This window comes from Moschus berezovskii, chromosome 5, assembly GCF_049115385.1.
Source record: "Moschus berezovskii isolate FMDL1 chromosome 5, NW_MosBer_1.0, whole genome shotgun sequence".
NCBI classification, from domain to species: Eukaryota; Metazoa; Chordata; class Mammalia; order Artiodactyla; family Moschidae; genus Moschus; species Moschus berezovskii.
The window spans coordinates 122248654-122274643 of NC_142464.1; the positions used below are offsets into that span (position 1 = coordinate 122248654).

Consider the following 25990-nt stretch of genomic DNA (forward strand, 5'->3'; position numbering starts at 1 on the left):
TGCTAAAGTTTTTGACTGTGTGGATCACAACAAACTCTGGAAAATCATGAAAGAGATGAAAGTACCAGAACACCTTACCTATCTCCTAAGAAACCTACTGTGTTTCGAGCAGTAACAGTTGGAAGTGGATATAAAACAACGGACTGGTTCCAAATTGGGGAATGTGTACAACAAGACTATATTTTCACCCTCTTTATTTACTTTATATGTACAGGACATCATGAGAAATGCCAGGCTGGATGAATCACAAGCTGGAATCCACATTGCCAGTGGAAATATCAACAATCTCAGATATTCAGATGTTACCACCTTAAGGGCAGAAACTGAGGAGGACCTAAACAGCTTCTTGATGAGGGTGAAATAGGAGAGTGAAAAAGCTGGCTTGAAACTCAACATTTAAAAAAACTAAGATCTTGGCACCTGGTCCCGTCACTTGCATGACAAATAGAAGGAGAAAGTTTGGAAACAGTGACAGAGTTTATTTTCAATTTCACTGCAGATTGCGACTGAAGCCATGAAGTTATAAGATGCTTGCTCCTTGGAAGGAAACCTATGACAAACTTAGACAATGCACTTAAAAGCAGACACATCACTTGCCAACAAAGCTATGGTACTTCCAGTAGTCATGTACAGATGGGATAGTTGAACCATAAGAAGCCTGAGCACCAAACAATTCATGTTTTTGAATTGTCATGCTAGAGAAAACTCTTGAGAGACCTTGGGTCTACAGAAGATTAACCAGTAAATCCTAAAGAAATCAACCCTGAATCTTCATTGGAAGGACTAATGTTGAAGCTAAAGCTAAAATACTTTGGCCACTTGATACGAAGTGATGACTCATTGGAAAATACTGATGCTGGGAAAGATTGAGGGCAGGAGAAGGGAGTGGCAGAGGATGAAATGGTTAGATTAACAATACTGACTCAATGGACATGAATTTGAGCAAACTCCAGGAGATAGTGGAGGACAAGGAGCCTTGTGTGCTACAATCCACGGGATAGCAAAGAGTTGAACACAACTTAGTAAATGAACAATGAGCACAAAAGGGTTTCATGTTGATGAACACTTTCAATCATTTGGAAACAGACGTGGGCACGAATATCACCTTTAATATTAATAATTCTTACATTGGGTATCCTGTGTTTCACTTGCTGTGTGGTTTTCTTTCATCTCTTGGTGGCCCGAGCTGTAGGACCTTCCTGTACGGCAGGTGATTCCAGGGGGCAGGGGAAGAGTATGAGGTTGGACGCACAGCTTGGCATCACATACCCAGGTCAGTAGGTCAGCGCTGTAGGTCCCTCCCATATTTCTTAGGCATATCCCTCCACAGCAGGGGCATCTCCACCCTGGGATGAGCCCATGAAGGTGCCCGGGACACAGCAGGGTCACAGCTAACACTTCCTGGCTTTGACTCTTGCAAGTGAATCAGGAGTGTAAGCGTGTGTGAAGCTACCATCTGTGACAGGAGAGGAGAGAGAGGGCCGGCCCCAGTGGGCAAGGGAAGACACAGGTCCTTAATGCGATTTTATTTAAGAAGTCAGAACACCCCCCATCCATCCATTTCCTGCCATCAGCCCAGCAGATTGGCAGCTTTCCCCTCATCCTTCTAGGCTGCTTTCCTGTGTCCTGGGACCAAGAATCTGCCAAGGGCTCACTGCTCTTGAAAGTGAATGAAGAACGTCCGGATCTCCTTCGGGTAGATGGTGATGTTGGGGCCTCCTGGTGGAGGTGAGGGACAACTGGAGTTGCCTGGGGGCAGAGAGGGTCTGTCCAGCACGGCGCCTGCACCATCTGCTTCCCCAGGTCCCCTCCTTCCAGCATCCCCCAGGTAACACAGCTCCTGCTGCGTCTGTGGCTCCCACTGTGATCACAGCCCTTAGCTGACCCCTCTTGACGGGACTGCACTCCTGGGGGGCCTCTTTCGTTTCTGACCTCCCCTGAGGACACAGCACAGTCGAGGCATGTACAGGGGGCTCTGGCCCTGCTTCGTCTCGTATCTCCATGGGTTGTGGCCCCGTATATGTGCATAAGAGTCTTCTCACTGAGGCCATGAGGGGCCCTGCCCTTGATCTCAACGGGCTCCATTGAGCGTTCACACCCTGGGGCTTAGGCATCCCCCTTGGGATTAAAGTGGTTTCTCCGTTCATCCATCCACCTTACCATCCGTCCGTCCTTCCATCCCTGAATCCAGTTCCTCCACCCGTCCATTGTTGTCACTCCATCCAACCTCCAGGCATCCGTTCTCTCATCCATCCGCCCATGCATACATCATCCATCCGTGTTCCTTCCTTCCATTCATCTTTCACCCATCCATATGCAACCAGGTATCTTCCTGCGTTCACATACTTCCTTCCCTCCTTACATCCTTTTTATCCAAGTAAATATCCTCCTTTCTTCAATCTGTAATACATTGATTATTTGCCTACCAAAATCAGTGCAGATGGTGACTGCAACCATGAAATTAAAAGACGCTCCTTGGAAGAAAATCTATGACCAAACTAGACAACATATTAAAAAGCAGAGACATTACTTTGCCAATAAAAGTCTGTTTGGTTTTCCAGTGGTGATGTGAGAGTTGGACTTTAAAGAAAACTGAGCACCAAAGAATTGATACTTTTGAACTGTGGTGCTGAAGGCTCTTGAGAGTCCCTTGGACTGCAAGGAGATCCAACCAGTCCATCCTAAAGGAAATCAGTCCTGAATATTCATTCGAAGGACTGATGCTGAAGTTGAAACTCTAGTACTTTGGCCAGCTGATGCAAAGACTTGACTCATTGGAAAAGACCCTGATGCTGGGAAAGACTGAAGGGAGGAGGAGAAGGGGACGACAGGGGATGACATCTCCTGGTTGTCATGGTTGGATGGTTGGATGTCATCACCGACTCAATGGACATGAGTTTGTGTAAGCTCACGTGCAAGTCTTGGGTTCATCTAGACATGGGTGGGGTGTGTGGTGTTGAACACACAGGTGCACACACACTCACACAGCCACACACACATGAACACACACACGGTGTGGAGCCCTGGCAGGTGGAAAGTGAACTGAAGCTTAGAGTCTACAACCTTCTTTGGTTGATTCAGGAAGGCTGAGACCAGTAAGCTCCAGGTCACACAGGCCTTATGGGCAGAGCTGGGGTCTGGCTAGGGGTCAGGCTGGGGACCTGGAACACGGTCAGGACCAGGGCGTCCGAACCTCTGGGGTGGTGAGGGTCCCACGTGCTCCAGGTCCAGCGATGCATGTCGCTCACGTCCCAGGTCCCTGTGAGCGAGCGCTCCTCCACGGACACCACGGAGCCCAGTCCCCGCAGCACAGACTGCAGGACAGAGCACAGGGAGGGGTGGACACCCGGACCCCAGATCTGAGCAGAGAACCTGACAGCAGGGCGGCCGCACCAGGGCCCAGGGCCCAGCATCCCCACATTCATTGCAGTGCAAGTCCCTGCGGGAGGAGGGGCGGTGCCATTTTGCAGATGAGGGACTGAGGCTGGGGGGAGCTGGCCGCCCGGGCTCAAGCTGGATCAGCACTCCCAGCAGGTGGCAGGCAGGTGGGGCCGCCCCAGGAAATGCCCGGTCACCAGGGTTGTGTCCCGAGGGGGCCTCCTCCTGGGGCCGCAGCGGGACGCGGGAGGGGCAGGTCACCTGCAGGCTCATCGTCACAGGCCGAGACAGCAGGGGGTCCTGGTCCACCTCGTACAGGTGCTGGAGCCGCAGCAGGACGCGGCGGAGGGCTGCCTTGGCCTTGCGCTTTCGGTCTTAGGGACAGAAGGAAGGCGGCGTGAGCACAGCAGTCTGTGCCTGGCGCGTCCCACTCTCAGCCCCACCGCACATCTTCCACCTCCCTCGGAAGCGGCGAACACAGCCCCACTTTGCAGATGAGCCAAACAAGGCTCAGAGAGGGGCGGGCACGTGCCCAGACACACACAGCTGGTGTGCATAAAGAAGGAGGGAGAGGATTCCACCCCAGGTGCAGCCAAAGCGACCGCCTCCCTCCGCCCACACTGGGGCCGGCGCTGAAGTCTGGAAAGTCTTTATTCTTGTTCGCTGGTGAGGTCCTCACTGGGCTCGTCCTTCCACCTTCCAGTTATCTGGAAGATTCTCTCTGGCTTGGCCACTGTGAAGGGTGGTACACGGCCTCATAACCCTGAAGATGAGGTGCCATCTTTAGGGTTGATGTGTCAGGTCATTGCCACCAAGAGCTAGGAAATGTGTTGTAATACAGCTTCCACCTGCTGGGTCCTTGGTGACCAAATGAGAAGACCCATGCTGCCCACCCCACAGACCACAGAGACATAATGACCTATGCTGTGTGAGGAGAGAGGGCATGTGGGCTCCTTGTTACTGCAGCCTACGAGGTCTGCAATGTCTCTTGTCGCCATTCAAGTGCTGAGACTAGGGACTGGAGCCCTAGAATCAGGGAAGGACTTCTCAGAGTAGAACATGAAGTTGACCAGGACAATGGTGATGAAGATGGAAATGCTGGTGATAATGTTGGTGGTGATGATGATGGTGATAACGGTGATGAGGGCGGTCATGGTGATGATGGTGTGGTGATTATGACAGTGATGGTGAAGACAATGATGGCAATGCTCATGCTGGGGGCGATTCCTTGAGGATTCGAGCATCATGAGAGGCAGCAGGCCTCACGCCATCGCCTGTGGCTCCCCTGATTCAGTCTCTACCGATGTCTCTCTAGGAGGACGGACCTGCCCAGCCCAGCCCCCTTCGCCTCCTCTTTGGCACAAGCTGCCCCCAGAACGTGCGTTCTCAGTGCACTCAGCCTGACACACACAACAGCGGAGGAGGCTCTGTCACCACAGGTGAGGCTCCCCCATCTCACCTGCTGTGACAAGTGGAGATGCTGTGGGTCAGTGTTAGAATTCTCGAGTCTACAGGGTTGAGCCACAGTTGGCAACACCCCTCTACCAGGTGCAAAGATGACCTTTGGCCTCTGCCTGTTTCCACCTTCTCCTCATTTCACAGACACGTGGAGTGCGCCAGCCCTCGGTGGGTCTCTTGGAGCAGGGGGCTGGCTGAGGCACAGTCGGTCCATCCTTTGAGAAGCATGGAGTTAAGGGAGCAGATAAGGTGCAGCAACCCCAGTCTGAGGAACAGGTTCCCGGCAGTTGTTTCCTCCTCCAGGAAGCCCTCCCTGATCCCCTGCTGGGGACTTCCCTCTGTACACAGTCACTGCATCGGATGTTATCCAGACCCACCTTGTTCCTGCTTGCTGAATGACCTGCCTCCCTGAGGGCCTCAGATCCCTCACTGGACAGATAAGGGAACCAGGTGACCTCACAGAGCCTGGACGACTCTGAGGAGAGCCCCTCTGTCCAGTGATGGGCTGGGGACCGGGCTGACATGTGGAGGCGGGAATGAGTCTGGACACCTGAACACCTGCCGCACCTTTCCGGAGAGTCTGCAAGTGCTCTGTGTGCTTCGAGCTGTACTTCCAGCCGGGGATGCTGAGGATCTGCAGGTGGACACTGGAGGGGAGTGTCACAGCCTCTTGCTTCCAAAAACCATTCCAACTGCGTCTGTGGGCAGTTTCTGCAAGGCAGATGGACAACAAGGAGAGGCTTTGGGCCAAACTCTCCTCTCAGCATTCTTAGCTTTCCACACTAAGGCCCCCATTGAATCTGATCTCTTTCCCTCGACCACGCCGCATGCAGCCTGAAGCACCTGCTGGTGCAAATGCCCCAAACTGCCCCGAACCTCTAGTCCAGCCCTTTCAAAACTGCAGACGGGGAGACTGAGACCAGAGGGAAGACGCCATTTCTTCCAGAAAATGCAGCGAGTTCACACAGAGACCTGCTTTGTGCACAATTTGAGAAGCCAGCTCCCGTGCTGTCATCTATCACTGCCTCTGCCCAGAGGGACTCAGCCCTCCTCTTCCAGGAGATGGTCTGTTCAATTCTGGGCTCCAGCCGGAGCCGCCGTCCCCTCACAGTTCCCAGGCCATGGGGATTGGTCAGGCTTGGGTCACGTGATTCGATCAGGGCCAATCAGAACCTTTCTCTGGGATCTCTGCTCTTGAAAGAGGAGTTTCATTTCCTCACACTAGCTGTATGACCTTGAACAAGTCATTGAACCCTCTTTAACCTCAGGATGCCCACGTTTACAAGGAGGGGCTTAGATCTGAGGGCCCTGGTCACTTCCTGCCCCATAGTAGCCCAGATCCCTGCGGGCACCAGCTCAACCCCAGCGCTAGACAGGTCGGCTCACCCGGGGCGGTGATGACAGATGCACTGAGGACCCCCCACCTCACCACTCATCTCTCTGGGCATCACGACGGGCCGGTGCTGCAGCGCCAGCCCGCTCCTCGGGCGCAGGCCACTGGTGAGGGCCCTGGGTCCCAGAAGGAGCCAGAGCAGCGGGCGGATGACCGAGGTGTCGTTCAGTGTGAGGCCGTTGCCCAGGGCACCCCTGTCATTGTTCCACAGCCGCCGGTGGAGCATGACCTGCAGGGACAGCTGTCTGAGCGGCCTGCCTGGGCCCTGCAGTCCCCAGGAGTGACCAGAGGGGCCTCCTCCTACCTCCACCTGCCCGTCCCCTTGGCTGGAGACGCCATGCGCCTGCTCGGACAGCAGCACCAGCCTGCTTCGTCGGTCCTGGATGAAGGCCGATTGGACCATGGGGTAGTAATTCTGTGGACAGAAACATGGGCAGGCTGGTGGTGGGGGCTGGGGGCCAGGTCAGCCAGCAGGTCTGGGGCCTCCCTCTGGCCCCAGGCGGCCTCCTGCATGGGCACAGCAGCAGCCCAAGGTGGCACAGTAGTGGAGGGAGGGGCTCTGACTGTGAGATGGACACATTGGGATTCCAATCCAGCTCCACTGCTTCCTGACCTTATGCCCTGGGGGACCCAGCCTGCACAAGCCTCCATTTCCCCATCTGTAAAATGTGCCCAAAAGGTCCCCCTGGTGCAGGGAGACAATGAGGCATCTGTGCCAGTCCATCCTGGGATGACCCCCAGCCAGGGGTTCCCAAATAGAAAGGGGCTGGTGTCTGGGCTGGAAAGCGCTCATACAACATTTTGTTCTATTTATTTGTTCTATTGGAGCAAGATGTCCTGGGCTGATTTCCCCGGACTCTCTGGAGCCCAGGCCACAGTGGGTGAGGACCAGGCACAGAGATGAAGGGACAGAATTTCAAGGAAGACAGAGCAGGGAGGGAACACACCCCTTCTCAGGGCCCCGGTGGAAGGAGAGAGAACCAACAGGGACGGAGGCTTAGGAGGTGGTCAGCACGGCACTGCCCCTGGATCATCCCAGTGCTCAACACACTTCTCTTCCCAGGAGAGCACCGAGGCCCAGGACTCGCCCGAGGCCACGCTGATGGAGGGAGAGGCCCGGGGAGCTGATTGATTTTGGAGTTCAGACCCTGCTCAGCCCTCCCTGGCAGCCAGGCTGTGACTCAGCTCAGAGCAACTGAGGAAGGTCACACCCCATTCAGGCCTAGCCAGGTACCACATGCTTAACCCTCAAGCAACCCCCAGTGGGTCACCTGCTGACCGAGGAGGACCTGCGGCGCACACAGGAGACCTCAGGGACATGCCACACCCGCGGCCCCAGACTCTGAGACCAGGTCCGAACATGCCTGGCCTGCAGCCCCTAGTGGCAGACTCAGGGCAGCGGGGCTCTGGGAGATGCTCTGGACCTAAGGGGTCGCTCCTGCCTAAGGCCACCAGGACTGGATCTGCGGCTGCCACACCAGGACAGCTCAGGGCGTACCCGAGCGATGGAGTTCCACACGTGCTGCCGGTAGGGCCTGCGCTGCATCTCGTAGCCATTGTTGTCCGAGTAGAGGACCCGCCCCGTGTTCAGGTCAGTGCTTGTCCTCAGGATGGCCTCGCGGTTCAGCTCCAAGGGGCCCACCCGGTACTCCTGCTCTATGCGATGGCAGAGCAGCTCCCCGTCAGAGCTCTGGGGCCCGCGGGCCAGCCGGGAGTAGATGGCGAACATGGGCTCACTGTCGTTCACCTCCCTGGAGGAGAAGCAGGACAGGTAGGGCAAGCCTGGGGAGCCTTCTGGACGCCCTGCCCTTCTCCTTTCTTCCTTCCTCTCCTTCCGTTTCCCTCCCACCACCCTTCCTGCAGCCAGGGGGCCGGGGAGCCTGCTTGGGCAATAACAGGAGGGACCCTGTCCTCTGAAGACTCTGGTTACCCAGCCAGCCCTGGGGGCTCTGTCTGTCCTGCTAATGAAAACACAAGGACTGCTCTCGTGTGTTGGTCGCTGTCACCGTGGGCTCCTGTCCCGCCTCCGGACTTAGGTACCACCAAGGTGACACAGCGCAGGCGAGCACAGCAGGGCTGCAGAGACCGGAGCAGCTCACGACGTCATCGAACTTCCGTGGAGGAGGGACCGTGCGCCGCGCCCAGGTCCAGGAGCGGGGTGTCTGAGACGAGGACGGGCCCTCATTTCCTCCTTCACCTGCCTGTGAGCACCTCCATGTGCTGAGCCCAGCAGGGCCGCCTCACCTGTAGAAGTACTGCCGGATCTCAGTCACCAGCGGCCCCGCCACGATCTCCATCCTCACAGCCTCCCATGCTGGCTCTGCTCTACCACTGGGCGTGAACACATAATTGTCTGAAACGGGGCCTTGCCTGACGTCACTGTTTGCGTGATACTCCATGAAACTCTGGGTCACCTGTACTGTTCGGTTACTCTGCCTGCGCAGAAGGGAAAGAGAGAAGAGTGTCATCGTCATGGACAATGTGTCATCCTCATGCTAGAACCAAGCTCACAGAGCCTCTGGAGATGCCAGCCTGGAACCAGGGGGGACACAAACAACCTCCTAAGTGCACCAGTGACATCTGTGAACTCACTCAATGAAGCTCATGCACTTGGTTTGGAGAAGAGCAGTATGGACCCACCAGAGCTCACTTGACATCAGATCCTGTCCCTTTCCTGGTTGTTGCTGTTGTTCGGTTGCTAAGTCATGTCCGAATCTTCTGACCCCACACACTAAAGCACACAAGGTTTACCTGTGCTTCACTATCTCCTGGAGTTTGCTCAAAGTCATGTCCATCGAGTTGGTGATGCTATTTAACCATCTCACCCTCTGCTGCCGCCTTCTCCTTTTGCCTTCCATCTTTCCTAGCATCAAGATCTTTTCCAATTAATGGCCTCTTCCCATCACATGATCAAAATATTTGAGCTTCAGCTTAAGCATCAGTCTTTCCAATGAATATCAAGGGTTAATTTCCTTTAGGATTGACTAGTTTCATCTCCTTGCAGTCCAATGAACTCAAGAGTCTTCTGCAGTACCACACTTCAAAAACATCTTTATGGTCCAACTCTCAAACCCTCACAAGACTACTGCAAAGACCAAAGCTTTAAGTATATGGATATTTGTTGGCAAAGTGATATATCTATTTTTTAATATACTGTGCAGATTTCACATAGTTTTTTTGCCATGGAACAAGGATCTTTAATTTCACGTTACATCACGACTTGCTGCAGTAATTTTTGGAGCCCAAGAAAATAAAATCTGTCCCTCTCTCCATTTTTCCTGCTTCTATTTGCCAAGACGTGATAGGACCCAATACCATAATCTTAGTGTTTTGAATGTTGACTTTTAAGCCAACTTTTTCACTCTCCTCTTTCACCTTCATCAAGAGGCTCTTAGGCTCCTCCTTCACTTTCTGCCTTTATAGCGGTATCACTTGCAAATCTGAAATTGTTGATATTTCTCCCAGCAGTCTAGATTCCCCCTTGTGGTTCATTCAGCCTGGCATTGCACATAAGTTAAATAGTCAAAGTGACACTGCACAGCCATGAGGAACTCCTTCCCCAATTTTGAACCAGTTGGTTATTCCACGTCCAGTTCTAACTCTTGCTTCTTGAGTTGTATACAGTTTTCTCATGAGATAGGTAAGGCGGTCTGGTGTTCCCATTTCTTTAAGAATTCTTCACAGTTTGTTTTGATCCAAATCCAAGGCTTTAGTATAATTAGTGAAGCAAAAATAGATGTTTTTTTCTGGAATTCCCTTGCTTTTTCCCTGATCCAACATATGTTGGCAATTTGACCTCTGGTTCCTCTGACTCTATAAATCCAACTTCTGCATCTGGAAGTTCTCAGTTCACATACCGCTGAAGCCTAGCTTAAAGGATTTTGAATACATCCTTGCCAGCATGTGAAATGAGAGCAACTGTACAGTAGTTGGAACGTTCTCTGGCATTGCCCCTCTTTGGGACTGGAATGAAAGCTGACCTTTTCACAGTCCTGGGGCCACTGAGTTTTTCAAACTTGCTGACATACTGAGGGCAGCACTATAACATCCTCTTTTAGGATTTTAAGTCGATCAGCTGGAATTCCATCACCTTCACAAGGTTTGTTCGTAGTAATTCTTCCTAAGTTGAAAGAACTCTTACAACTCCACAATAAAGAACAGCCCAATTGTGAGATGGGCAAAGGATCTAAAAAGACATTTCACCAGAGAAGATGCACAAATGGCCAAGAGGCCCATGAGTAGCTGCTCAGCATCTACAGTCCATAGCGTTGGAAATCAAGCCACAATGAGACAGCACATCACATACCCTAGGGTAGCTATATGGAACTGGCAGTTCATGCAAATGTAGGGGGGATGTGGGGAGATCAGACCTTCCTAGTTTTGGATAAGATTGAAAAATGGTGCAGCTGGGTGGGACACAGCCCAAAAATTTCTCAAAGTGTTAAACATAGAGTTTCCTGTGACCAAACAATTCCACCCCTAGGAAATGACCCAAGAGAAAGGAAAGCTTTTGTCAACACAAAATCTTGTACATGCAGTTCACAGCGGACTTATTCACAAAAGGCCCAGAATGAAAAGCACCCACTTGTCCATGAGGTAAGGACTGCATAAGTGAACCAAGAAATATCTGTCCATGGAATATGAGTCACCCCGCAAAGGAGCTGGGCCTCACTCACACCGCAGTGTGAGCGACGCTCGGAAATATGATGCTGCGTGGAGGAGTACATCATGCGAAAGGCCAGGCTGGACCACAAGCTGGAATCAAGATCGCCAGCAGAACAGCAATCTGAGATATGCAGATGAAAGTGAAAGTGAAAATCCCTCAGTTGGATCCGACTCTGTGCAACCCCATGTACTTTACGGTTCATGGAATTCTCCAGGCCAGAATCCTGGAGTGGGTAGTTTTTCCCTTCCCCAGGGGATCTTCCAACACCAGGGATTGAACCCAGGTCTTCTGCATTTCAGGTGGATTCTTTACCTGCTGAGCCACAAGGGAAGCCCAAGAATACTGGAGTGGGTAGCCTATTCCTTCCCCAGGGGATCTTCCCGACCTAGGAATTGGAACTTGGGTCTCCTGCATTGCAGGTGGATTCTTTACAAACTGACCTATCAGGAAAGCCCTACATATGCAGATGATACCACTCTAATCATAGAGAATGAAGAGGAACTAAAGACACTTTTGATGAGGGTGAAAGGCAAGAGTGAAAAAGATGGCTTAAATCTGAACATTCAAAAAACTAAGCTTATGGCATCTGTTCCCATCACATCATGGCAAATAAAAGAGAGAAAAATGGGAACAGAGACAGACTTAATTTCTACCTCCAAAATCACTGCAGATAGTGACTGCAGCCAAGAAATTTAAATACACTTGTTCCTTGGAAGGAAAGCTATGACAAATGTAGACAGCATACTAAAAAAAACAGAGATATCACTTTGCCGACAAAGGTCTGCATAGTCAAAGCTATGGTTTTTCCAGTAGTTATGTAAAGATGGGAGAAGTGGACCATAAAGCCATAGACTTGATGCTTTCAAATTGTGGTGCTTGGGAAGATTCTTGAGAATCCCTTGGACTGCAAGGAGATCCAACCAGTCAATCCTAAGGGAAATCAACCCTGAATATGCATTGGAAGGACTGATGCTAAAGTTGAAGCTTCAATACGTTGGCCATCTGATGAGAAGAGCAGACTCATTGGAAAAGATTCTGATGCTGAGAAAAATTGAGGGCAGGAGGAGAAGGGGATGACAGAGGATGAGATGGTTGGATGGCATCACTGACTCAGTGGACATGAATATGAGCGAACTCCCGGAGGAAGTCGAGGACAGAGGAGCCTGGGGCACTGCAGGTGACAGGGTCACAAAGTCGGACACGCTGTAGCGACAGAACAGCAACAACCAGGTGAAGGATACCAGGCTCAAAGGGCGCACAGGCTGTGATTCCACTGAATTAAATGTCTAAACTAAGCAAGTCCAGAAGATTCCACTAGCCAGGTAGCCCTGTGTGTGTGCTTAGTTGCTCAGTGGTGTCTGACTCTTTGCAACCCCATGGACTCTAGCTTGCCAGGCTCCCTTGTCCATGGGATTCTCCAGGCAAGATTACTGGGGTGGGTTGCCATGTCCTTCTTCAGGCGATCATCCCAATCCAGGGACTGAACCCAGGTCTCTTGCATTGCAGCTGGATTCTTTACCATCTGAGCCAGCAGGGAAGCCAGGTCCCTGAGGGAGGTGAAAAAGGACATGTGAGGATTCTCTTGGGGGTGATGTGAATGTCCTAACCTGAGTGTGGAGATGCCTGTACAACGCTGTGATCACAGGGAACCGCACAGACGTGTACAGTGTAAGGTGATGACTAGGACAGTATGTGAATTTCAGCAACACCCTTGCCATATATAGAACAAAGGCCCTCCTCCAGCAAAACTGCCCTGGGGTGGTCTGTGCACATGGTGGCTGCCTGCCTTAGGCCTTTGCACATGCGGGTCCTTCCCAGGAACCTCTGCCCCCTCCTCTGACCCTCAGACTCCCTCCGGCCCTTCAAGGCCTCACCCCTGGCTCCAGGGCCTCATCCCCGCCAAGCCCACGCTGCCCCACCCTTTCTCAGTCCCAACAGCCTCCCCTCTCCGACTCTGCAGCAGGCGCTAGTGGTTCCCCTACCGGGATGTGAGGTGGCCCCATAAGGAACACGCTGTCCTCCCCTGAGCCTAAAGCTGAAGACACAGAAGGTAAGGAAGGTGGGCAGCCGGACATGTGCTCTTCCCCTGGGAAGTGCTGTGTGGGGTTCCAGCTTAGGGATGGGGTCCCTGAGGGAGGGAAGAACGGGGTGGACAGATGGAGCTGGCTGTTCAGGGGTGCTCCAGAAGGGGCATGGGGCCTGAGTGATGACAGAGCTCAAGCTGGCCTGCAGACTCCACCTTTCAAAGCATGACCCCTTGGGCGGGGGAGCGGGTCACTCACAACCTGCTAGGGTGACAGTCCATTTCTTCTGCTCCACCACACTCTCTGCAGTCAGCCCTGACTACGCACCTCAGGCCCTCTCAAGAAGGACCTGTGGGCTGACTGCAGGAGGGAGCCCCATTGAGGGGGTCCAGGTCTGTGCTTGCAGACTGCTGACAGATGACAGGGCTGAGCTGCAGGTGACTCTCACCTCAGACCAACGTGTCTTCCTCCCTTTCTCTGGCTGCCTCTTCCTTCTCTTTCCTTACCTCACTTTCTGCCTGGTGCCCGGCCCCCCACCCCAGGTTCCTTGCCCCTCTCCCTGGCAAACTTCTGCTCCGGTTAGGAGATCACATCAAGAAACAGAAGTCGGTGTGTTGGACAAAGAGCTGAAGAGGTATCAAAACTGCCTATCATGTGGCCTCACCTTGGACAGGGCTGACTTCAAACTCTGGGGGCCTTTCCTGGGGCTCAGCTGCCCTCTCTGCTGCCAACGAATAGCTGGTGGTGAGTGAATAGTTCAGTGGATGGGTGGATGGATGGACGGATGGTTGGATGGATGGATGATGGATAGAAACCGGGAAGGTTAGATGCATAGATAAGTGGCCGTGTGAGTGCGTAGTGGATGGGACCGTGGGTGAATAGATGGATTTCATGTGGCTTTCAGTTTTAAAAAGTTGATCTCATGATTAGTATATTTTCCCAGGGTATGTTAGTAAATACCCCATTTTCTGAGGATTAAAATCTTTGGAATGAACAAGTTCAAGAAAGGCTGTATGGACCTGGCTTAGGTTCCCACAACTAGATATAAACCTGGTTGCGCTGCAGGGAGCTTCACCACCATCAGGCTCTCGCCCTGCAGCTGAGGAAATGGAGACCCAGGAACGGCATTACCTGCCCCGGGCCGGGGTCCTCCTGGCCTCAGAGGCAGCAATGACTGCACCTCACCTCTCCCAGACGCTGTGCATCAGGTTGGTGTCTGTGTCCAAGAACACGGTGTAGCAGTCATTCTCCACAGGTACCAGGTGGCAGCCCACTTGTCCGCCACGTCTCCTGAGTCTGCGTCCAAAATGCTGGGTGCTGGCCACAAAGGGTGCAGTCTCCCGAGTGGCCTTCTGGGTACTCCTGCTGGGCCAGATGCTGTAGTGCCGGTAACTAAGTCCTGGGATCATGGTCAGCACGTGCAGGTCATAGGCAGAGGTCATCTCCTTCGAACTCTGGACCTGAAAGGCCTGAGGGACAAGAAGAATGATGGATGTCTGGTATGGAAGATGCCTTAGTCTCCTTGGAAACCCCGGGCTTATACACCTGGTGGATGGAGTGCTTGCTCTGCACAGAGACAGCTGGGTCATCCATCACTGGGCTGAGCTGGGTTCCCCTCCTGCATCCTCCCTGCTCAACTGGGTCCAACCTCTTCTCTCTCCTTCCTCTTTCTCCATCAGGGCTGCAAACCACCTGCCCTCTTGCCACACTCCCTCCTGTTCCTGCCTCTGAGCCGTTGCTCATGCTGTTCCCTTGACCTGTTTGAAGGGGGCTCCCTTGTCTCTTAATCCTCCAATTTCCCCCAGAAGGGAGGTTTCCAGATTATCCTGCAGGACTTTCTCCATCTCCATGTCATCTGATTCAGGGAAGGGAGTTGGATGAGGACTCTAGGTCCATACAGAAGGTCCTTCACTCTCTAGGGAACAAGTGTCATTTCTGAGTCTTGTGCGGAGGGTTTGGGGGATCTATGAAGAAACATGTTTCGCTTCATAGTCTCCAGCACGGCCTTTCTCTGAGCTAAAGAAGACACCTCACACCCCAAACCTGTCCTGAAGGATCTCCTCCACAATTGTCATCTGTCACTCCTACACTTTCTTATTTTCTTCTTTCCTGCATCCCCCACTAAAATAGAGCCCCATGAGAGCAAGGATTATTGTCTACATGATTATTAAAGTTTCTCTGGGAGTTGGTGATAGACAGGGAGGCCTGGCGTGCTGTGATTCATGGGGTCGCAAAGAGTCGGACACGACTGAGCGACTGAACTGAACTGAACTGAGTGCCTAGAGTAAAGCCTGGCACATACTAGGTGTTCAGTAGTATTTAAGAGCATTTAGACTTAGTGGATGGTGCCTTTGGGTGGGGAGGGGACGTTATGTGTTGGGTCTACTCATCCCAACACCCTCGTGTCTCCCGACCATGACAGGAATCTTCCTCCTCTGTCTCAGCTAAGGATCAGTGCCCTGCCTGCCAGGTCATCACCCCACGCCGTAACTGTCCATTTCTGTGTCTGTTTCTTGAATCCCAGGACGATTCCAGAGTCCACGGATGAGCACTCATCTGAGGCCAGGCCCAGAACAGACATCTGGCAGTGTTTCCGGAATGATGGACTCTCTCACCTCTTCAAAAAAGGGCTGACTTGGTGACAGTAGCGTCACCTCTAGAACCAAGTCTAGCTCCAGGTCTGGGAAGGAGATGAAAAATGACCACACAGGATTTGGGTGCCATAGCCGGGGCCTGCCCCTAACACAGCACCTCCATAAAGAGGCACAATGAGGGCCATTACTGGCCTCCCCATGAGAAGCAGAAATTTACATGGGGATATATATATACTCCCAATGCGGGGCCGGACAGTGCGTGGATGCCTCCCATGGAGCTGAAGATACCATGAGACCTTCCGGGGCAGGAAAAGCAGAGCAGACTTCTGGTCAACTCAGATGCCCGAAGCCCAGGGTCAGGCCCCGGGGTGGATCCACTGACCTTGATGGTGACTCACCCCATGACACCGTCCTCACAGAGCGGGCAGCGCGTCACATGTTCCCTTTAGATGCCCTATGTCTGGGGGCCCAGCACAGAGCAGGGGCAGCAACAGGGCATGCACCATAGACGGGATGTCCCCCTTACCTGTGCAGGCACGGGGCGGCCTGACTCATCTGTGATGCTGACACTGGGGAAGTCCACAGTCAGGGTGATGATGGTGGTGACCGTCCAGGCCAGCGGGTTGTAGACCACCGCAAAGTGACCCCCAGGCTCTGGGCCTGCACACAGAGAACAGGCTCTACTGCTGGACCTTACCTATCCCTCACCCCTGCTGTCCCTCGGAACAAGGGAAACTGCGGCAGGTGAGACCAGCTCTGCAGAGGCCAGGGGGAAGGACAGGCAGACACATGGGCTCCCACGTGCAGCCCCCTCCTCATCTGTTCAAGCTGTGTCCTGGCTCCCAGGAGGGGTGAGAGAGCGTCCGCCCAGAGATGAGGGTCCATGAGCTCCTCACTCATCTCTCCCTGACAGCCCACTTTACTGATGCGGACACTGAGGTGCAGAGAGAAGGGTCAGCTGTCCAAGGTGACCCATGTTTTAAGGCCTGACTCCAAAGCTTGAGAGACTGGAAACGTACAGCAAGTTCTCTGGAGCTTGAAGGGTCAAGGTCAGTCACCAAGGTCAGCACTGGAGGTCTCCTTGGTATGAACCTGGATTCTCTTTCCGCTCCATCCTCCACCAGATGTGCCCCAGGATAAGACCATGTCCAATGACCTCTGGATCCCTGAACACTGCATACACTGTCCAGTCCCCGGCCTCTGCCCACGCAGTTCCCATGGCTGGATGCCTTTCTGGGGTCTCCACCTTGGGGAGTCAGTCACCCTTCTGAGCTCATGGGAATAGCCAACCCCACCAGGAACTGGAAGAACCCAGTTCTAACTCCCTTACTGAGAAAGTCTTCCCCTCCTGACAACAGTCTGCATGGGCAGAGTCCCTGTATGCTGCACCCCTGGTCCCCAGGGCCCTTCTAGACTCTGAAGGTAGGATGGGACTGTACAGAGACACAAAGCAGAGGGCAGAGCTGGGCAGTGCAACCAGGTAGATACCTGCCATGGCCCACTGTGCCCGCACGGGCCTCGCTCACCTGAGTGGGCTGGAGACCTGTCCTGGATGATGGAGGCCATCAGCTGGCGCACCCCTTGCATCCCGGTGCTCAGGTGCTCCACAAACATGTCACCAACCTTGGGCGCGTGAGTCCCAGTGATGGCGTCGTGGTGCTGGACCTGGGCCCCCATAGGAGCAGGACAAGAGTGGGGTCAGGCCGGCCTCTGCTCAGCACCTGCTGTCCTGATGCCCACTGGGCCCTGACTCAGCTTCCCTCTCAGCAGGGGCTGCTGGGGAATTGGGGGTTCCTCCCACTTTACAGAGGAGGAATTTCAGGTCAGAGAGGTCGATGATTTTGCCCAGGTGTTGTTGAACTTGGGAAAACACGTAACTGTGTCCCTGACTCTGGACAGAAAACTGACTTCCGGAAAGGACCCTCCCCAGCTTCCTTCCATGACCCAGTCATCCCATAATAAGAGGGTAACAGCAGGAAGACCAGGGGTCTCCCAACGGAGGAGTGTCAAACATTTTATCTCTCTCTTAAGGGGCAGGAGGAAACAAACTAGTGTTATATTTTTTTCCCTTCTCTATGCAAATTTAAAAAGAGGTTTATCTTAAAATTCTGTGTTGCCATAATGACACCTGGTTCCACCTGAACTTTTCTCCAACCTTGAGCTAACCAATGCATTTTTCTTATGGAGATATTCGTCTTAAGCTTTGTTAATGTACTATGTATTTACCCCAGACTGTCTTCAAGTTGGCCCCCGCTAAAGACTCAGAACCCACTTGGCAAACCAGTATGTTATACTCATACATTGTCTCCTAATCTATGTTAATGAAACTGTATATGTGTATGAAAATCTGCCTTTCTTCAAGATTCATGTCAGTCGTTTTATGGCCTGGGATGACTCACCTGCTGCTAATGTTATCTCAATGAATGTTGTGGCTGAGGGGGCCTGGTGCCATTCTCTGAGTTTGGAGACATTTCCTTTCTCTAATTAGCAGATTTCTAGTAGCTGTATAACATCCAGCTAAAGACTGGCAGGGGGACACTCTTTCTGCCCCCTTCTGATGTCTATGTCAGAAGCTTTCTCTATCTCTTTTATACTTCAATAAAACTTTATTACACAAAAGCTCTGAGGGATCAAGCCTTGTCTCTGGCTCTGGATTGAGTTCTTCTCCTCCAGAAGCCAAGAATCCGGTGTTTTTCATGGTTCAGCAACAACCTGTCAATAAGTGCTGATAACCTGCTCCAGAAAAGCCCCACATATGGCCTATTACTTGTCTGTACCATGTAGGGTTGGATGACCTCCTCTTCACAGAAGGGAAACTTGAGTCCCCGTGAGGCGAAGCCACATGGCCACCCACTCTGATGGATGCTAAAGTCAATCCCCTTCACCCCCAGCACAATGACTAGTCCTGCCAGCAATTCTTTTTAGTGACTATGAATGTCATGGGCAGTGTGGCCCATTTCTGACTAGTGAAGAGACAAGTTGTAGGAGATCTTCAGCCTCAGTTTTCCCATCTGTACAGTGGGAACAAGTAAGATGCAGAGTTACGAACAACTTCCTTTGTGGCAGCAAAGCGCCCAACAACTTATGTGTATTATTAATTTGGATATAGGGTTCTCATTTTCCAAGGAGGAAATTGGAGCTCAGAGAGGGCAAGTCAATAGCCTGAGCTCACAGAACTGAGCTGAGATTTGAGCCCAGCATTGGATTCTTGGACATCAATGCTAGTCCACTTTTCCCTTTTCTCTCTGGGGCAATCTTTCTTAACCACAAGCTTGACCCAGGCAAGCCATGATCCTCGCCTTGGGGCAGCTTCATCATGCATGTGTCTTGTGACCAAAAGCGACCTTTGTATTCTTATCTATAAAGTGAATATGTAGTGACCAGGGACTGGGAGATGTGCTGACCTAGATGAAGAGAAAAAGTTAAAATTTTACATAACCTCCTGCTCCTTCTGCCTCTGTAACTGCGCGTGCTCCTTCCAACATCTGGATCATGTAGGTCATGTAGTCTCAGAAAATGGGGACTCACAATACTAGGAACTGGATCATATTTCACTCACCCTTGTCCTGCTCTTTGTAATCGCTCAGCCCCCTGCAAATGCACTTAATCATCACTGTCTGTGTATAAAAACTCTGTAAGCCCTGTGTTTGGGGCTCAGAGCTTGGAGTGTCAACTCCTCTGGAAAACCTGAGTTCTCCAACTCTCCGAGTGTGGTGCTTGGATTCTCAAGTACTGGTTTCTGCAACATTTCTGGAGGACCCAGCAAGATTGCAACCATGCCATCCCTTGAGCCACCAGACTGGTTGCTCGGCCGGGTTGGAGTGGAGGAGCCCTGAAATGAACGAGGTGGCACACCACCTGCTGGTATTCTGGATTCTCTTTCGGAACGGCGTTCTGACTCTCCAGGTGGCCGAGCCCTGACCGGACTCATTGGAGGAATGGACCAACTCACCAGGAACAGCCACAGGATCAAGTAAGGCCCCATGGCCAGTCCCCAGTCAGGTCCTACCCTAATGGGTAGAAAAGGAGACTGATCACCTCCTTGGAGATCCCAGGAAGGGAGCATCAGACAGGGAGACCTGGGGGCTCAGGAAAAGGGAGGTATTGTGATAACCCCTTGAATCACTGTGTGGGCACGATTGCTGACTGAAGGAACTGAAAGTGAGCAACTCAGTCCTCGGACTACAGAGCCCGAGAGGGTCCAAAACCTGCAGTTCTGTGACGACCTCATAAGGCCGAAAGGCAGTGCCAGTCTGTGGGGGATTTGATCCCTCCCTGCGAGGCTGGTCTGGGTCGGCAGTTTATATTGACCTGTCAGTGTTCAGAGGCATCTTAACTCTCCCTCAGGAGAGCAGCCAGGAGGATGAGAGATGAACGTGAACCAGTGTGCAGCCTGATTCGCTTGTGCTTCAGGCTCGACTGTGTGGCTTCACGGCCTTCATGGCTACGAAGTCCAAGTGGGCCCTAACTTGCGGTTCCGTGGTGACCTCATGTGGCTCAAGGCAGTGTCTGCTCTGAGGGAGCCAGTCCCTCACTGTGAGACAGAACTGGATCAGGGGTATATACTGATCTGCCAGTGCTACGAGGCACCTAAGTTCCCCCCAGGGACGCAGTCAAGCAGTCACCTGAAAGGTATTCTCTTTTGACAGGCCACCCACCCTTGCTTGTCTCTGCACCACTGACTCAGGGCTGGATATACAGAGGGAGAAATTATTGGTTACTGGTTTTTCTTCTGTCGACTGACTCCTTGAGCTGACATGTAAGAGATTAGGTTTTCCTCAAAACCCTGCCAGGTAGATTACACTTGTCAACTGGGTGGCAGCTCCCCTAAAGCAACAGTGTTAGATTGTGTGATAAAGCACTTTAAGAAGGGCTGTGCCAGAGATTACAGAGTCAAGATGCCCCCAGGAAACTTAACTTATGTGAGCTCAATTGGCCATCCTTTGATGTTAGATGGCTGCCAGAGGGCAATCCTGACATTCCCACTGTCCAAACAGGGAACCAGGTAGTCGCTGGGACTCCAGGACATCCAGATCAGTTTCCATACACAGACACCTGGTTTCTAATAGCACAGATCCTGCCCCCATGAGTAAGATTTTGCATGAACGGATAGGGACAGAGTAGGGTATTTGTTCCCTAAGCAGAACTCAGAAAAAGAAAGAAGAAGAGAAAAAACATATATTCTAGGGAGATCCAGTGGAAGAACCATGGCTGCCCCCACCATACATTCCCCTGACTCCAGACACCCTGGCACAGTCAGCGCCAGACCCATTGCCAGATAGTCCACCTCCCTCCATGTCCCCTATACCACCTCATGAGCAAGATACAAGCCCTGAGCCAGTAGGGAATTGCTCCACTTGGCCAAACAATCTAACAGCTGACCACGGCCCACAAGACACCACTGCGAGAAACTCAAGGTCCTCAACAAGTGGATGAGGTTCAGTCCAGCCTGGTCGCTCCCTCCTCTATTACCAGCCCTTCAGCCCTACTGATCTCCTAAACCGGAAACAGTATAACCTGGCATACTCTGATAAACCACCGGCTATGATTGACCTCCTAGGGTCCATTTTCCACACCCATCGGCCCACATGGGACGACTGTCACCAGCCCCTTATGTCTCTCTTGCCCACTGAAGAAAAGTGAGGCATCTCGACAGATGCCCAGAAATGGCTCCGAGGACAAGTACCCACAGAGGTCTTAGCTGTAGAAGGATGGGCACGAGATGTGATGCCAGAGACGAGGCCTAATTGGGATTCCAGTTCCAGAGAAGGATAAGAAACCCTGGGTCGCTACTGTGATGCCCTTCTACATGGATTTCAAGCAGGAGCCAAAAAGCCCACCAATATGTCCAAAGTTACAACAACGGTCAAGAAAAGCAGATGAAATTCCCACCAATTTCTGAGAAAAACTGTGTGAAGCATTCCGGACATGCAACCTGTTCGTCCCTGAGACAACAGAGAATCAACCGATGATGAACGCTGCCTTTGAGGCCCAATCCTGTGCAGACATCCAACGAAAGCTCCAAACGCTGGATGGCTTCACTGGGATGAATCCCTCACACCTACTGGAGGCAGCAAATAATGTCTTTGTGAATCGAGACCATGAAGCCCAACGAGAATCAGATAAATTAACAAACCGAAAGCAGCCCTGCCAGCAGCGCCACTGAGGAGCTCAGATCAAGGGAAACGGAATGCTCCCTCTGGAAAGGGGAAACTAAGAAGAGACCACCTCTACACCATGGCCACTGCACCTGGTGCAAAGAGACCGTACACTGGAGGATTGAGTGCCACAGCACAGAAGGACATCTAAAGAGTCCAAGACGTTCGGTCAACCCAGAAAGAAAGGTACCAGCCTGAGCTGGCCGTCCAAAGCCTTACTGGCCTGGCCGGAGCAGAATCAGACTAAGGAAGACTGGGCCTGCTAATCCTGGGGCCCAGGGGCCCCTGGTCACGATGAAAGTAGGAAACCAATCAATGACGTTCATGGTGGATACTGGAGCTGAACACTCCATGGTAACCACATCTCTGGCTCCCCTCACAGGCCTAACAGCAACTACTGTTGGGGCCACAGAGGCATGGCAGCCTGCTCATTTTGCAAGGCCCATTCATGTCAGCTAGGGGGCCATCTGGTGACTCATGAATTTCTCTACTTACCTGAATGCCCCATTCCCCGGGCTGGGTAGAGACTTACTGACAAACCTGGGGGCACAAATCACCTTTGCCCCTGGAAAGCCTGCGAGCCTCACTCTGGGGAGCCAATCAGCTCTGATGAAGGCTGTGACTATGCCCAGGGAAGATGAATGGTGCCTCTGCTACTCACGGAGGGAAAAAATAAATCCCCCAGCCTGCTAATAGAATTCTCTGATATCTGGGCACAGAAGGAGCCCCCAGGTTTGGCCACAAACCATGCCACCATTGTAGTGGACCTGAGGCCAGGAGCCACTTCTGTTAGATAGAAAAACTACCCAGTACCTACAGGAGGCATGCCTGGGAATTCGGGACCACATCCAGAGCCTACAAGATGCCGAGATCCTACTGGAATGTCAGTGTCCCTGGAACACCCCACCCTTACCAGTCAAAAAGTCTGGAAGGAATGACTACCGCCCTGTCCAGGACCTCTGCAACATCAACAGTGCAGTGATCACCATCCACCCAGTGGTCCCAAATCCCTACATTCTCCTGAGTCTCTTACCTGCTCACGCAAGCTGGTTCACCTGCTTCGATCACAAGTATACATTCTTCTGGCTCTGGCTCTCACCATCCTGCCAGCCAGCCCTTCTTTGCCTTTGAAAGGGAAGACCCACACACTGGGAGGAAGACACAGCTGACTTGGACCCAACTGCCACAAGGCTTCAAAAACTCACCTACCCTGTTTGGTAAAGCCCTGGCTGAAGACCTTGCTGCCTTTCGCAGAGAAACTTTCAACTGCACCCTACTCCAGTATGTGGATGTCCTGTTGCTAGCCAATCCCACCCAGGGGATTGCTGGAGAGGCACCAAAGCCCTGTTGGCTTTTCTCTCCACCACAGGGTACAAGGGTCATGGAAAAGGCTCAGATCTGTACATAGGAGGTCAAATACCTGGGGTTTGTCATCTGAAAAGGGCATCGGACCCTGAGACAGGAGAGGAAGCAAGCCATCTGTTCAATACCTCGGCCAAACACCAAGAAAGAAGTCCGTGAGATCCCTGGGACTGACGGATTCTGCTGGATCTGGATACGGGATTTCTCTGAAATTGCCAAGCCTTTGCTGAAAGCCACAACAGAGTGGTAAGGGCCTCCTGCAGTTGCAACCTTAACAGGAAAGGGCCTTCAAGGAGATAAAGAGACTCTAGACCACTGTTTCTGCATTAGGGCTGCCAAATGTGACACAGGACTTTAACCTCTTTGTACATGAGAAAAATCACACTGCAGCGGGGCTCCTCACACACACCGCTGGGCCATGGCAGTACCCGGCCACATACCTGTCAAAGCGACTGGATCCAGTGGCCGCGGGATGGCCGCCATGCCTCCGGGCATTAGCTGCCACTGTGATTTGGCCAGAGAAGCAGATAAGCTTACTCTAGGGCAAAATATAAAAGGAAAGGTTCCCCATGTTGTTACTGCCCTGATGAACAGCCAGGGGCGTAAGTGACTGGCCAGCTCCAGGATGATTCACCATAAGGGACTGCTCCGGGAAAGCAAACAGGTCCAGCTCGAGATGCTGATGTTGAACTCCGCCACCACGTTACCTGTGTAAGTGGGAACTCCCGACCGTAACTATGAGGAGGGCATAGGTGAAATTCACTTGAGCAGGCCGGACCTGATGAACATCCCCTCCAGAACCCAGAACTGGAGCCGCTCACTGACAGAAGCAGTCTCATCCAAGACGGGCAGCACAAAGCAGGCTCTGCCGCCGCAGCAGCTGACGAGAGAGTGAAGGCCGAGGCCTGGCCACAAGGGCGGTCCGCACAACGCGCTGAGCTCCGGGCGAATAAGGCGGGCAGCACAAAGCAGGCTCTGCCGCAACAGCAGCTGACGAGAAAGTGAAGGCCGAGGCCTCGCCACAGGGGCGGTCCGCACAACGCGCTGAGCTCCGGGACAAAGCAGGCTCTGCCGCCGCAGCAGCTGACGAGAGAGTGAAGGCCGAGGCCTCGCCACAAGGGCGGTCCGCACAACGCGCTGAGCTCCGGGCATTCGCCCAGGCGCTAAGGCACACCAAAGGGAGACGAGGCCGCCTCTACACTGATGCAAGGTGTGCCCTGGATATTCTACGTGTACATGAAGCCACTTATAAAGAAAGGGGACTATTGACAGCAGGGGGAAAGAAGATTAAAAACGAAAAAGAAATCCTTTAGTTGTTAGATGCAGTCTGGAAGCCTTTCCAAGCGGCAGTCCCTCATTGTAAAGGCCATCAGCGATCCAATCAGCAAAGGAAATTGGTCGACTGACCAGGCAGCCAAGGAGGCGGCGACCCAACCGATCCCCAGAGTCGGCCCTGAGGCAACCTTTAAGGTCCTCTTGGCACCAGAATTGCCTCCGTCCCCGAGATACACCAAGGAAGAAGACCAATGGGCTCTAAATGAGGGAGGAATAAAAACAAAAGGAGGGCTGGTGGAAGCTCCCAGACCAAAGACTCGTTGTCCTCAGCAATCAAGCAGTCCAGCTGGTAAAACAACATCATGAGACAACTCATTTAGGAAAAACTGCGCTGGAGCGCTTACTGAGCTGCTACTGTTGCGTTTTCAAGCTCCCAAGCCTGTGTGCCCAGATCAGTACTAGAGGTGTGACTTGTACACAAAACAGCGCCAGCCAAGGACCAAGACCTAACCCAGAGGTGCAGACAGTTGGGACCCTGCCCTTTGAAGATCTAGACGTGGACTTTACTGAAGTCAAGAGGTACAGGGGCCGTTAGTATTTACTTGCGGTAGTCTGCACCTACTCGGATGGGCTGAAGCCTACCCCACACGCACTGGACCAACACAAAAAGTGTCCAAGGCCCTACTAAGAGACATAATCCTGAGATACAGGCTGCCTCGGTCCATAGGCTCTGACAATGGGCCAGCTTTTGTGTCTGAGATAATCCAAACTTTATCCAGGACACTGGGAATTGGATGGAAGGGTCACACCACTTACAGGCCACAGAGCTCAGGGAAAGTTGAACGCATGAATCAGACCCTTAAGACTATATTAGCTAAAGACTATACTTTCAGGGATCATTTCTATAGTTTGTTACTACAGACATTTCTCCAAAGAAGACATAAAGATGGCTAACAAACACATGAAAAAATGCTCAACATCCCTCATAATCAGAGGAATGCAAATCAAAACCACAATGAGATACCATTTCACACCAGTCAGAATGGCTGCTATCCAAAACTCTACATGCAATAAACGCTGGAGAGGGTGTGGAGAAAAGGGAACCCTCTTACACTGTTGGTGGGAATGCAAACTAGTACAGCCACTATGGAGAACAGTGTGGAGATTCCTCAAAAAACTGGAAATAGAACTGCCATATGATCCAGCAATCGCACTCCTGGGCAAACACACCGAGGAAACCAGAATTGAAAGAGACACATGTACTCCAATGTTCATTGCAGCACTGTTTACAAGAGCCAGGACATGGAAGCAACCTAGATGTCCATCTGCAGACAAATGGATAAGAAAGCTTTGGTACATATACACAATGGAGTATTTTTCAGCCATCAAAAAGAATGCATTTGAATCAGTTTTAATGAGGTGGATGAAATTGGAGCCTATTATACAGAGTGAAGTAAGCCAGAAAGAAAAACATCAATACAGTATACTAACGCATATATATGGAATTTAGAAAGATGGTAACCTTAACCTTGTATATGAGACTGCAAAAGAGACATAGGTGTATAGAACAGTCTTTGGGACTCTGTGGGAGAGGGTGAAGGTGGGATGATTGGGGAGAACGGCATTGTAGCATGTATATTATCATATGTGAAATGAATCACCAGTCCAGGTTCGACGCATGA

General features: G+C 52.1%; 1 protein-coding gene and 1 pseudogene across 1 annotated transcript in view; one reads left to right on the forward strand and one right to left on the reverse strand.

Moving 5' to 3' along the window:
- Positions 1-1006: 1006 nt before the first annotated feature.
- Positions 1007-25990, reverse strand: part of LOC148777944 (epididymis-specific alpha-mannosidase-like) — a 71243-nt gene continuing 46259 nt past the window's right edge. The window contains exons 11-21 of the mRNA XM_088836135.1: positions 17040-17178; positions 16040-16173; positions 14105-14388; positions 8474-8665; positions 7728-7980; positions 6534-6644; positions 6266-6458; positions 5404-5547; positions 3640-3752; positions 3194-3314; positions 1007-1749 (exon numbers count right to left, since the gene is read on the reverse strand). Coding sequence (XP_088692261.1) covers positions 1652-1749; positions 3194-3314; positions 3640-3752; positions 5404-5547; positions 6266-6458; positions 6534-6644; positions 7728-7980; positions 8474-8665; positions 14105-14388; positions 16040-16173; positions 17040-17178 — 1782 coding nt within the window. The 3' untranslated portion in view covers positions 1007-1651. The remainder of the gene's footprint in view (positions 1750-3193; positions 3315-3639; positions 3753-5403; positions 5548-6265; positions 6459-6533; positions 6645-7727; positions 7981-8473; positions 8666-14104; positions 14389-16039; positions 16174-17039; positions 17179-25990) is intronic.
- Positions 25186-25256, forward strand: LOC148777945 (small nucleolar RNA U3; annotated as a pseudogene).